Source organism: Pseudorca crassidens, chromosome X (genome assembly GCF_039906515.1).
Source record: "Pseudorca crassidens isolate mPseCra1 chromosome X, mPseCra1.hap1, whole genome shotgun sequence".
In the NCBI taxonomy this organism is placed as follows: Eukaryota; Metazoa; Chordata; class Mammalia; order Artiodactyla; family Delphinidae; genus Pseudorca; species Pseudorca crassidens.
In genome coordinates this window covers 49,402,571-49,415,654 of record NC_090317.1, presented here as the reverse complement: position 1 = coordinate 49,415,654, position 13,084 = coordinate 49,402,571, and the positions used below count along the sequence as shown (strand labels likewise).

Below are 13,084 nucleotides of genomic sequence, written 5' to 3'. Positions count from 1 at the left end.
TTTTATATGCAATTATATAGAAACATATTAATATTTTCATATGCTCTGTAGGTAAATTATTATGTATGTGAACGTTAGAAAAAGAACACCTAGAAATTGCATAAATTTGTGTTTGGCTTCAGTAATAGCGGTTGCATCTCCATTTAAAATCGTCCTATTGAACAAAAATAGAAACAAAAAAATGGATCCGAGTTTGTTTAATCGACCTAATTTGAAGTACACCGTGCTTGCATTTCCTTTTAGAGTTCAAGCTCAGCTCTGAACATCCTAGTCTCTCTTTCGGTATCACCCTTGAGCATCCACAGTTGTGATTATCGATTTGGGTTTTGAAAGCGGCAACTTAATGGACACATATTAAAAGATATTCCAGGTGATATATATTAAGCCCAACAATCTCTAGTGTGGCATGCTTCCAAAGATTTTGTTTATACTATGATTTTGAAAATTATCAGAGGTTTGTAATGCATGTGCTTATAATGTATTACAAAAACAGGTCTCTTTGATGCCCAAGTTGGTATTTTGTGATTCGGCTAAGCAAAAATAAAAGGTGGGGGAGGAGGCTAGTTGTGCATCTTGATTAAAAAGTCCTGACGCCTTTTTGCTTTAAAATCACAAAATGTCATTTAAAGTAAATTTGTTTTTACAACTTTCCACGCCATACTTGGGACTGTTGTCCTTGAATATATCCTTGCATTTGTTCTTCATTAATACAATTGATCTATATTCGCATTTTTTGCCAGAGGCATATGTGAATATTCTAACTGCATGAGTTCTTTTGCGATCTTTGATTAGTGTGTTTAGTCAAAACGACAGCATTTAATGTGGGTTTGTAGCAATTAGTTTTTTTCCCTTGCGAAAGTGATCGTTAATTTTTTAATGTGAGTCGTCAAAATTTGGAGCATGAAAAGAAATGAGGTGAATGCAATGAGGTTCTTTCATTTTAAAATAGAAAAACAGAGTACGTTTACTTTCTTTCAGGAAACCAAGTGCCTGGGTCAATATTTGAAATTGCTTCTGTGTACGTAGATGAATAATAGTGTCAGGCCTTTATTGCCAAAGTACGGGGTTGTCAAATTGTTATTCGTCTGTTAAGTTTTCTGTTTATATATTAGGATCTGAAAGAAAAAGAGAACGACGAGCTTGATATTCAGTTGAAAGTATTTGATGAGAACAAAGAGGACGACCTAACTGAATTATCACACCGTCTCAATGACATTCGAGCAGAAATGGAATATCCTTTTGACGAACCACAGAAATCATTTTGCATGTACTGTGAAAAAGGGATTTGTGGGTGATTTTGTGAACCATTATTAGAATTCTTGTCTGCCGGCCCAATTTATATCCATTTATTTATATTAGAACTTCACGATGATGCTGTCCTTGAGATTCATGTTGAAGAATTGTCAGACTGTCCTGATGATTTACACAGACTGTATTGAAATCCACACAGTGGCTTGCTGCATTATAGGTTTACTCTGCTCAACGGTCTTGAATAGACAAGAGCCTAAGGCAGTATTCCTCATGGATAAGGATTTTTGGGGGGAAAAGTTCCGTGAGTTCATATGTGACTATAGGTAATATACTTTTTCAGTTTATTAAATGGTACTCCAGTGCTTTAGAGATATCATTCAATTCAAATAGATGTCTTATTCTCAATCCAAATATTTTGGTTCCTTAGCGGGGGGAAAAAAGTTTAGATGTGATAGGGTCTGACTATAACAAGGATGCTAGAGTAGAAGCATTTGAGTCAAATACAACTAGCATATAATCTTCCTATGGCAATGATTTTATACAAAATGATTTTAGATCTAAAAGATGGTTGTCATAGCATTGCTGGCCATTTGTTTCACACCCATTAAATTTCTTACTTATGGGTTCTGGGGAAATTGGGAAATACTTCAGAACGAAAATGACCTTTGAGCTGGACTTTTTCTCTATAACGTCTTCTTCCATCTTTCTCCTCACTCTACAGTGCTTTGCTTGCATCTGCCTTATTTATATACACTTCTTTGTGCCTATGAGATGGAGGGCACAAGTGTTTCAACTTTTTCCTCCAATGTTCCTATCAAAGCGTCTTACACATGAGTACTGAATAAGTGCAATGAATAACAATTTTGTTATTATGAGAGATAATTTCTAGTAATTTCTTATCCTTCATCAGTGACTCTAGTCTACAGTGGTCTCCATAATATTAAATGCTTTTTATATCAATTAATAAATATCTTGCTTTATATAAATTTCTCTTCATCAGAAAGCTATTTTTGGATCTATTCCGTAGCCATCGAAAGGACCTTATGTGACTTTAACACAACACTCTTACATGGGGTCTAAGAAGTAATCCATCATATACTTAATTCTATTTCAGAGAAAACGTTGACATTTCAGGTTATTTTTAAGATGCTGGATTACATCTCCTCTTCTCCTTTTCTTTTCCATCAATTTTTCTAGGTGCTCGCTTTTCTTATAAAAGTGAATCCATTTTTTAAATCTGTTTTCTAGTTTACTAAAAGCATTTAAACTTCTACCACTCTTTTTATATCCTAAGAAAAATATGTTTCAAGTTCCTTATCAAATACTGACATACAAATGAATGCAAACAGTAGTGATTTCATATGTAGTAAGTGTTTCATCTGTATAAAATAAAACTGGTTTTTATGAACTTTTAGCAGCCCACACAATGCTTATTTGCCTTACTATTTTATGTGGGCAGTGAAAAGACAGGAGTATTGGCTTGCATGCATAATATAGGTTCCCATCACAACCACAGGAAGGTCAAGAAAAAAACATTTTCATTAATGGCATTGCTGTTCTAATGGTACCAACTATAAGCTGGAATTTTAAAATATAATGAACAGCTGATCATTTAAACGTTTAATGGTTAAATGGTCTTGGAAATACTCTAAGTCTCTTTCACTTGTTAAAAGATTAAAGTGATCCATAGATTAAATTTCTTTATGGAAATGTTTTAAATACTGGAACATGGAGTTGAAGGTTTAGAAACAGTAATGCAAACAAAATGATATATCAGTGTTTTCAAAACTGAAGCTGCTTTTGTTATGAATGAAACTGTTACCAAGAATCCTTGATTTTTTTCCTTTACTTACTTTCCACTGATATGAATGAAGTGTACCATCTTCTGTATAATATGTTGAAGGACACTGCTGCTGAAAATTACTTATTATCCATTCTACAACATTTTTTGCTCATCAGAAATGATTATTATATCAGGTAAGAGGCTGTTATGAGAGTACAATTTGTATAATTTGAATTGGATTTTAAAGGAAAATTAACAATATAGTGGGGTCTAGACAGTATATGCATATATATATATATATATATATATATATATATATATGCATGGAGTATAAGAGTTTGACGACTCTAGATAACATTTTTAAAAAGGTGTCAATCTATTTTTAATTGGGCCAGAAGAATATACTTATAAAAACGGGGTATGCCATTTCAGTAGCAATGAACCCAACAGATTTTACTGACCCTATGATGAATTTTTTTTGTGGCACAGAGTAAGCTCTGAAGAGTCTATGGTAAAACTTTTAAGTCCTCGTACTTTTTTTTTTTTTTTTTATGTTCAGTCTACCCTATTCTTCTAGGTCTCTCTCTAGCTGGCTGAAGCCATGTGTAAGATCTGAGCCAACGGACTTGATTGGCTCCTCCTGAATTTCTTACCCACAAAAATGTGAGGGATAATAAGATTATGTTATTGTTTTGAGCCACTAAGTTCTGAGATGATTTTATGAAGCAATAAGTGAAAGGAAATGGGAAATATTATTCTGGCAAGCAATATACACAGGTAAACATAAAGTTCAAATAGTAAAGGAAAAAGAGAAGAGTGGACATCATAGGACATCTAGCAGTATCTGCCACACTTCCCATGAATTTATATAATGTGGTGGTAGGGACAATAGAATATAGAGATAGTATCACTATATTGTGATGTGGTTACAGTGCTTTAACTTTAGTGTGCACAGGGTGTGTGGATGTGGATATTTTTTTGAACCTGGTAGCTGAAGGAAGCCCTCCTTCAGAAGTTTAATAATAATAAAAACAGCAATGATAACATTTGCTATTTAGTAAGCATTTTAAGTCCTTTTATATTTTAATAAGACTATTGTTATTCCTCTTGTATAGTATTATCTAAAAATAGGTGTGATCTTATCTAAGAAAATAATAATACTAATATTTCAGCTTTATACACAGCAATGTAATTCTTCTAAATAAATGAATATAATAATCCATAAAGTCAGAAATTTCAGAGTGTAGTTCTGGGAATATATCTGAAAACCAGAAAATTAGAGAAGGGTTTCTGAATGACTGAAATTATCCATAAGTTGGTGACCATGATCTTATATTTAACTGTTTAAGAGGCTCTTAGTTGTTCTTCATACTCTAATATGCATGAAATTCTAGCAACCTAGGTTCTCTGATTTCTCAAACCTTGCTTGATTAAAGGGCAAAGGAAGGCTACCATGGGGTCGGGTACAGTCACAACAAAAATGACAATTCTAAAGTCCATAGAGAACTATTATAGTTCCCTTTATAGTTCAGGCTAGTTGCAGTAACTGATGGGCATCATGATGTTACAGAGACATAGAAAAATGTTTAAAATATGCTGGTTTTTTTTAAGCAGGAAAGATAGTAATCCAACCAAAATGATTGTTGTTTCCTCAAATAAGTGCTGGCAACTAAAGGGGTACTGTGCCCATGGGTACACAGTTACCTGGGGAAATAATTTGTGTGAAACCATCCATTTCTCAGTAACTTTGAATAAACGAGAAGTTGTTCTAACATGACGTCCTTTTCATCCTGAGAACATCCATGTGAGGTAGATGTGCAACTAGCGCTTTTATTCTACCTATGGATAATTCTTTTATTCTACCTATGGATAATTAATTTGTCCTGAAAGAGAACCATTGTGTTTTCCCTGTTTACCCAGAGTCATTGACTAGATTGATTATAATCCAGTATTGTTTACCCTAGATCTCATGATGACTTGAAAAAGACTCAGATGTGTAATACATATTACTGTTTATTCTTATCCTTGAGATCAGCCCCATGACAAAAGACATATAAGAGCAATTAGAATATGTTTAGCTTTATTTGCAGACTTTTAGTAGGTTGGCTAGTTATCAGCACACTGATTTTAGGGATGTTTATGTCATAGCTTGTCCATAGTAGTATTTCTTTCTGAATTTTCTCTGTTGAATTTATTAGCTGCTGATAAATACTAAATTTTCCCCGAATTTTAATGCAAAAAGTGCCTTTTAAAAATTTTTGAAGTATGTAAGTGGTCATTTTTAAGGCCAGAATTACCTTGATAGATTACAGAATTAGGAAATGTTTCAAAACCTTTGACACTTTGAACAAATTGAAGCTATCGCCATGCATATTTAGTTTGTATGCTTCTACAAAATGGATCTTTTAAAATATGTGTATAAATAGATCTTTGGAGTAGTCTGTAACATAAGTGGCTGAGTCCAGTTTTGTAAAAGCTGTTATAGCTATCTTGAGTAAAAGTGTGGCAGTAAATTCATTACATTGTTTGCCATGTAATGCCAAGGTACTCATTCCTTATTGAAATTGAGAACTTGGAGAGGCTTAGAACCATTTCTGTATCCATAGATGTAGAACTAAAGAGTCATTTGTTTTTATTAACTTTAGAAACAATAGCTTAAGTAAGTAGATAAGGTTGATAAGTATCTTTGAACACAAGCATGAATCCCTGCAAACTAGAGTATTAAGTCACTTAGTGTTCACAGCTGATTATATTACAATGGGTTTTGCACTATAACGTTCAGCCCATCTTTAAGCTTAGGCATATTCCTCTAGAGTGAGTGTAATGGCTAGAAAAGAGTTTTTTAGCCTGCTAGAAAATAACCTAGTTTTCTTTATCATGTAGAATCACTTCTTATGAAAATTGATTTGTATATGTAGAAAAGGTATTCAAGATTACTTCTTTTTTGCAGGCCACAGTATTACAAAATAGTTGAGGAGTGTGTTTCACAGATAGTGCTGCACTGCAGTGGTATGGACCCAGATTTCAAGTACAGACAAAGATTAGACATTGATTTCACTCATCTGATAGGTATGTGATATAATCCTCAATGTCATTTGATTTTGTTTTACTCTCTTCTGTCTAATAGACACTTTTTAAGTGTAGCTCTCTCAGTAAACTTCCTCTATTAATATCTGGTAAGTCATTGTATCTGTGGGTACTCATTTGCTATAATTATTAATTATGATGATCACGAGAGTTCTGCCTCTGTGATTGGAGATACTAATCTGTTTGTTAAGTTTCAACACTCTTGAATTCAGTTTAAAGTCAATGCTGAACTAAAAACATTATATTAGGGGTGAATGCCTTGCTTTTTAGAAACATGACTCTGAAATGCATTGATTCAATTTATGCTGGTACATTTGTGGTTTTGTAGAAATCACGTGAACAGCAGGGTCTAATTAGTAATGCTATGTTATTAGTGTTCAGGTCTGAGAAAGGAAATACAGGTTGGTTTCAGTAACTTAAGACCTCTTAATTCTATTAAAGTAGATCATTTTATATTTTCATAGAGCTTAGAGCTGGGAAAGAATTTGAGATGATCATGTTCATCTACTTGGATTGTTGTGGAAATGACCTTATATTATCTGAGACTGGTAGCTAGCTACACTTTCTGGAACAGTCTCTGAAGGATGATGTGAAACTTCTCTTGTGAAATATACTACGCCATATGACCTTAGAGTTAAGCAGTTTTATTTATACCTAATCGAAATCACTATTGCTACGATTCAAGCATGAACTCATTTGTCTTTGTCTTTAAAGGTAGGAAACAACAGCTGTTGAATGCCAGTTATATGTTATTCTTCACTCCATAGCCCAGGGAAGGCTCACAGTAATATTCAAAGATGAATTCCTTGTTATTTATCATGTATTATTCTCATCTGATTGTGAAACTAATGCTCACTTATCATAGGCAATCTGGAGACTTATGTAAGTGACAAAATAAACCACCAATTACACTTTTCAAGCTCAGTACATTTCACCATTACTCACTGTTCAGCTCAGTACGTCTTATCTCCATCTTCATCACTCTCTCTCTTGCTCTCACTCTATCTCCCTCCCTCCTGTATTCCTCTTCTATATATCTATATGCTGATTTTTCATGGAGCATTATATTATTAGAATTTTTCAATATTAACCTTCAAAATGTGACTTTGAATGTCTATATAATATTCCATTTTATACAATGTCATAATCATCTTGACCAGTCCTTTCTTATTGTACATACAGATTGTTTTCAGGTTTTTATAATTAGAAATGAATTTACTGTGAACATCCTTTATATAAATATTTGGCTTCTTCTCAATATTTCCTTAGGATTGATTCCCCTGAGGGTGTGAACTTTGAAAGGCCAAATGCTTTTCAGAAAGCTTGTGCCAATGTACCCTGCCCCTGCAATTAATGTGAATGTTGGCCTCACTGCATAGTTTTCCCTGAGCTTAATAAAGTCAGTAGCTTATTTCATATTTGTTGAGAGAGTTATAAGGGACTGTTTCCAAATACGTGCATTGGCTTATAATCTATTGTGGACCATAGTTGGTGCATATATGCTACTGTTGATTTTGGCTAGCTCATTCAGTGTTCAGTGGATATTTGTTTTGGGTACTGTGTGCCAGGTACTTAGGATTGTGTACCGTTAATCAAGAGCACTGGGGTGGGAAGACGTGAAGGGATCAGGTGAGAGCGGGTAGTCAGTACCAAAAACCCATTATGACCTCATCCACGTATCATCTCTGTGATTGTGAACAAATCATTTAACTTGTCTAGGCTTCAGTTTCCTCAACTCTAAATTCAGATAAGTCAAATATATGTGTGGTCCTTAATATTTTATGCTCAGATGTCTTGAGTAGCTGATGAAGGCTATGAACCTTTCATTAGAACACACACACACACACACACACACACACACACAGATATTAGCTGGTGCTTGAAGAACTTCTAGGAAATCAGTGGATCTCTTAAAATAAAGATCATCTGGACTTGAGGAGCATAGAGTCTCTTCTGATTTCACAGGTCTGTGAGTCTAGTACTTTTTTAATATAAATCAGATCATATCCTGACCTAAATTTCTTCAATGCCTTCCCATTGAAATTTCTATTTTTTTAACATTTTTATTGGAGTGTAATTACTTTACAATGTTGTGTTAGTTTCAGCTGTATAACAAAGTGAATCAGCTATACATATACATATATCCCCATATCCTCTCCCTCTTGTGCCTCCCTCCCACACTCCCTATCCCACCCCTCTAGGTGGTCACAAAGCACCAAGCTGATCTCCCTGTGCGATGCGGCTGATTCCCACTATCTGTTTTACATTTGGTAGTGTGTATATGTCAATGCTACTCTCTCACTTCGTCCCAGCTTAACCTCTCTCACTTCATCCCCCTCCCCATGTGCTCAACTTATTCTCTACCTCTGGGTCTTGATTCCTATCCTGCCCCTAGGTTCGTCAGAACCTTTTTTTTTTTTTTTTTTTTTTAGATTCCATATATATGTGTTAGCATATGGTATTTATTTTTCTCTTTCTGACTTACTTCACTCTGTATGACAAACTCTAGCTAGGTCCATCCACCTCACTACAAATAACTCAATTTCGTTTCTTTTTATGGCTGAGTAATATTCCATTGTATGTATGTTTCACATCTTCTTTATCCATTCATCTGTTGATGGACACTTAGGTTGCTTCCATGATCTGGCTATTGTAAATAGTGCTGCAATGAACATTGTGGTACATGACTCTTTTTGAATTATGGTTTTCTCAGGGCATATGCCCAGTAATGGGATTACTGGGTCATATGGTAGTTTTATTTTTTGTTTTTTAAGGAACCTCCATACTCTTCTCCATACTGGCTGTATCAATTTACATTTCCACCAACAGTGCAAGATGGTTCCCTTTTCTCCACAACCTCTCCAGCATTTATTTTTTGTAGATTTTTTGAGGATGGCCATTCTGACTGGTGTGAGGTGATATCTCATAGTAGTTTTGATTTGCATTTCTCTAATGATTAGTGATGTTGAGCATCCTTTCATGTGTTTGTTGGAAATCTGTATATCTTCTTTAGAGAAATGTAAGTTTGGGTCTTCTGCCCATTTTTGGATTGGGTTGTTTGTTTTTTTGATACTGAGCTGCATGAGCTGCTTGTATATTTTGGAAATTAATCCTTTGTCAGTTGCTTCATTTGCAAATATTTTCTCCCATTCTGGGGGTTGTCTTGTGGTCTTGTTTATGGTTTCCTTTGCTGTGCAAAAGCTTTTAAGTTTCATTAGGTCCCATTTGTTTTTATTTCCATTCCTCTAGGAGGTGGGTCACAAAGGGTCTTACTATGATTTATGTCATAGAGTGTTCAGCCTATGTTTTCCTCTAAGAGTCGTATAGTGTCTGGCCTTACATTTAAGTCTTTAATCCATTTTGAGTTTATTTTTGTGTATGGTGTTAAGGAGTGTTCTAGTATCATTCTTTTACATGTAGCTGTCCAGTTTTCCCAGCACCACTTATTGAAGAGGCTGTCTTTTCTCCATTGTACGTTCTTGCCTCTTATCAATGATAAGGTGATCATATATGTGTGGGTTTATCTCTGGGCTTTCTATCCTGTTCCATTGAGCTATATTTCTCTTTTTGTGCCAATATCATACTGCCTTGATTACTGTAGCTTTGTAGTATAGTCTGAAGTCAGGGAGCCTAATTTCTCCAGCTCCATTTTTCTTTCTCAAGATTCCTTAGGCTATTCAGGGTCTTTTGTGTTTCCATACAAATTGTGAAATTTTTTGTTCTAGTTCTGTGAAAAATGCCATTGGTAGTTCGATACGGATTGCATTGAATCACTGGATTGCTTTGGGTAGTATAGTCATTTTCACAATGTTGATTCTTCCAATCCAAGATCATGGTGTATCTCTCCATCTGTTTGTATTCTCTTCAATTTCTTTCATCAGTGTCATAGTTTTCTGCCTACAGGTCTTTTGTCTCCTTAGGTAGATTTATTCCTAGGTATGTTATTCTTTTTGTTGCAGTGGTAAATGGGAGTGTTTCCTTAATTTCTCTTTCAGATTTTTCATCATTAGTGTATAGGAATGCAAGAGATTTCTGTGCATTAATTTTGTATCCTGCTACTTTACCAAATTCATGGATTACCTCTAGTAGTTTTCTGGTAGCATCTTTAGGATTCTCTATGTATAGTATCATGTCACTTGCAAACAGTGACAGTTTTACTTCTTCTTTTCCAATTTGTATTCCTTTTACGTCTTTGTCTTCTTTGATTGCTGTGGCTAAAACTTCCAAAACTATGTTGAATAATAGTGGTGAGTGTGGGCAACCTTGTCTGCTTCCTGATCTTAGAGGGAATGGTTTCAGTTTTTCACCATTGAGAATGATGTTAGCTGTGAGTATGTCATATATGACCTTTATTGTGTCGAAGTAGGTTCCCTCTATGCCTACTTTCAGGAGAGTTTTTATCATAAATGGGTGTTGAATTTTCTCAAAAGCTTTTTCTTCATCTGTTGAGATTATCATTCATTTATTTCTGATCTGATCTTTATGATTTCTTTCCTTCTGCTAACTTTAGAATTTTTGTTCTTCCTTCTCTAATTGCTTTAGGTGTGAGGTTACATTGTTTATTTGAGATTTTCCTTGTTTCCTGAGTTAGGCTTGTACTGGGATATACTTCCCTCTTAGAACAGCTTTTGCTGCATCCCATAGGTTTGGGGTCATCACGTTTTAATTGTCATTTGTTTCTAGGTATTTTTTGATTTCCTCTTTGATTTCTTCAGTGATCTCTTGGTTATTTAGTAGTGTATTTTTTATCTTCCATGTGTTTGTATTTTTTACAGTTTTTTTTCTGTAATTGATATTTAGTCTCATAATGTTGTGGTTGGAAAAGATAATTGATATGATTTCAGTTTTCTTAAATTTACCAACGCTTGATCTGTGACCCAAGGTATGATGTATCTTGGGGAATGTTCCATGAGCACTTGAGAAGAAAGTGTATTCTGTTGTTTTTGGATGGAATGTCCTATAAATATTAATTAAGTCCATCTTGCTTAATGTGTCATTTAAAGCTTGTGTTTCCTTATTTATTTTCATTTTGGATGATCTGTCCATAGGTGAAAGTGGAGTGTTAAAGTTCCCTACTATGATTGTGTTACTGTTGATTTCCCCTTTTATGGCTGTTAGCATTTGCCTTATGTATTGAGGTGCTCCTATGTTGGGTGCATAAATATTTACAACTGTTATGTCGTCTTCTTGGATAGATCCCTTGACCATTTATGTAGTGTTTTGCTTTTCTTTTGTAATAGTCTTTATTTTAAAGTCTATTTTGTCTGATATGAGAATTGCTACTCCAGCTTTGTTTTGATTTCCATTTGCATGGAATATGTTTTTCGATCCTGTCACTTTCAGTCTGTATGTGTCCCTAGGTCTGAAGTGGGTCTCTTGTAGACAGCATACATATGGGTCTTGTTTTTGTATCCATTCAGACAGTCTGTGTCTTTTGGTGGGAGCATTTAATCCATTTACATTTAAGGTAATTATCAATATGTATGTTCCTATTACCATTTTCTTAATTGTTTTGCATTTGTTATTGTAGGTCTTTTTGTTCTCTTGTGTTTCCTGCCTAGAGAAGTTCCTTTCGCATTTGTTGTAAAGTTAGTTTGGTGGTGCTGAATTCACTTAACTTTTGCTTGTCTGTAATGGTTTTACTTTGTCTGTCAAATCTGAATGAGATCCTTGCTGGGTAGAGTAATCTTTCTTGTAGGTTTTTCCCTTTCATCACTTTAAATATGTCCTGTCACTCCCTTCTGGCTTGCAGAGTTTCTGATGAAAGGTCAGCTCTTAACCTTATGGGGATTCCCTTGTATGTTATTTGTTGTTTTTCCCTTGCTGCGTTTAATATGTTTTACTTTGTGTTTAATTTTTGATAGTTTGATTAATATGTATCTTGGCATGTTTCTTCTTAAATTTATCCTGTATGGGACTCTCTGTGCTTCCTGGACTTGATTGACTATTTCCTTTCCCATATTAGGGAAGTTTTCAACTATAATCTCTTCAAATATTTCTCAGTCCCTTTCTTTTTCTCTTCTTCTTCTGGGACCCCTGTAATTTGAATGTTGGTGCATTTAATGTTGTCCCAGAGGTCTCTGAGACTGTCCTCAATTCTTGTCATTCTTTTTTCTTTACTCTGCTCTGTGGTAGTTATTTCCACTGTTTTATCGTCCAGGTCATTTATCTGTTCTTCTGACTCAGGTATTCTGCTATTGATTACTTCTAGAGAATTTTAAATTTTATTTATTGTGTTGTTCATCATTGTTTGTTCTTTATTTCTTCTAGGTCCTTGTTAAACGTTTCTTGTATTTTCTCCATTCTATTTCCAGTATTTTGGATCATCTTTACTATACTTGCTATGAATTCTTTTTCAGGTAGACTGCCTATTTCCTCTTCATTTGTTTGGCCTTTTGTGTTTTTACCTTGTCCTTAATCTGCTTCGTATTTCTTTGTCTTCTCATTTTGGTTAACTTACTGTGTTTGGGGTCTCCTTTTCATAGGCTGCAGGTTTGTAGTTCCCATTGTTCTTGGTGCCTGACCCCAGTGAGTGAGGTTGGTTCAGTAGTTTGTGTAGGTTTTCTGGTGCAGGGGACTGTTGCCTGTGTTTTGGTGGGTGGGGCTGGATTTTGTCTTTCTGGGGTCAGGGCCGCATCTCGTGGTGTGTTTTGGGGTGTCTGTGAATTTATTATGATTTTAGGAAGTCTCTCTGCTAATGGCTGGGGTTGTGTTCCTGTCTTGCTAGTTATTTGGCATGGGGCTCCAGCACTGGAGCTTGCTGGCCGTTGGGTGGAGCTGGGTCTTAGCATTGAGATGGAGGTCTCTGGGAGAGCTCTCTCCAGTTGATACTACATTGGGCCGGGAGGTCTCTGGTCGTCCAGTGTCCTGAACTCTGTTCTCCCACCTCAGAGTCTCAGGCCTGACCCCAGGCCGGAGCACGAAGACCCTTTCAGCCACATTGCTCAGAAGAAAAGGAAGAAA

The 13,084-nt window shown here is 35.2% G+C and overlaps 1 protein-coding gene across 5 annotated transcripts in view; it reads left to right on the top strand.

Annotated features, from left to right (window-relative positions):
* The window catches only part of DIAPH2 (diaphanous related formin 2), an 891,422-nt gene that overhangs the window by 258,623 nt on the left and 619,715 nt on the right, over positions 1–13,084 (top strand). For all 5 annotated transcript variants that reach the window (XM_067724059.1, XM_067724058.1, XM_067724057.1 and 2 more), the window contains 3 exons: positions 1,113–1,231; positions 3,112–3,228; positions 5,985–6,103. In XM_067724059.1, the coding sequence (XP_067580160.1) occupies positions 1,113–1,231; positions 3,112–3,228; positions 5,985–6,103 (355 nt within the window). The remainder of the gene's footprint in view (positions 1–1,112; positions 1,232–3,111; positions 3,229–5,984; positions 6,104–13,084) is intronic.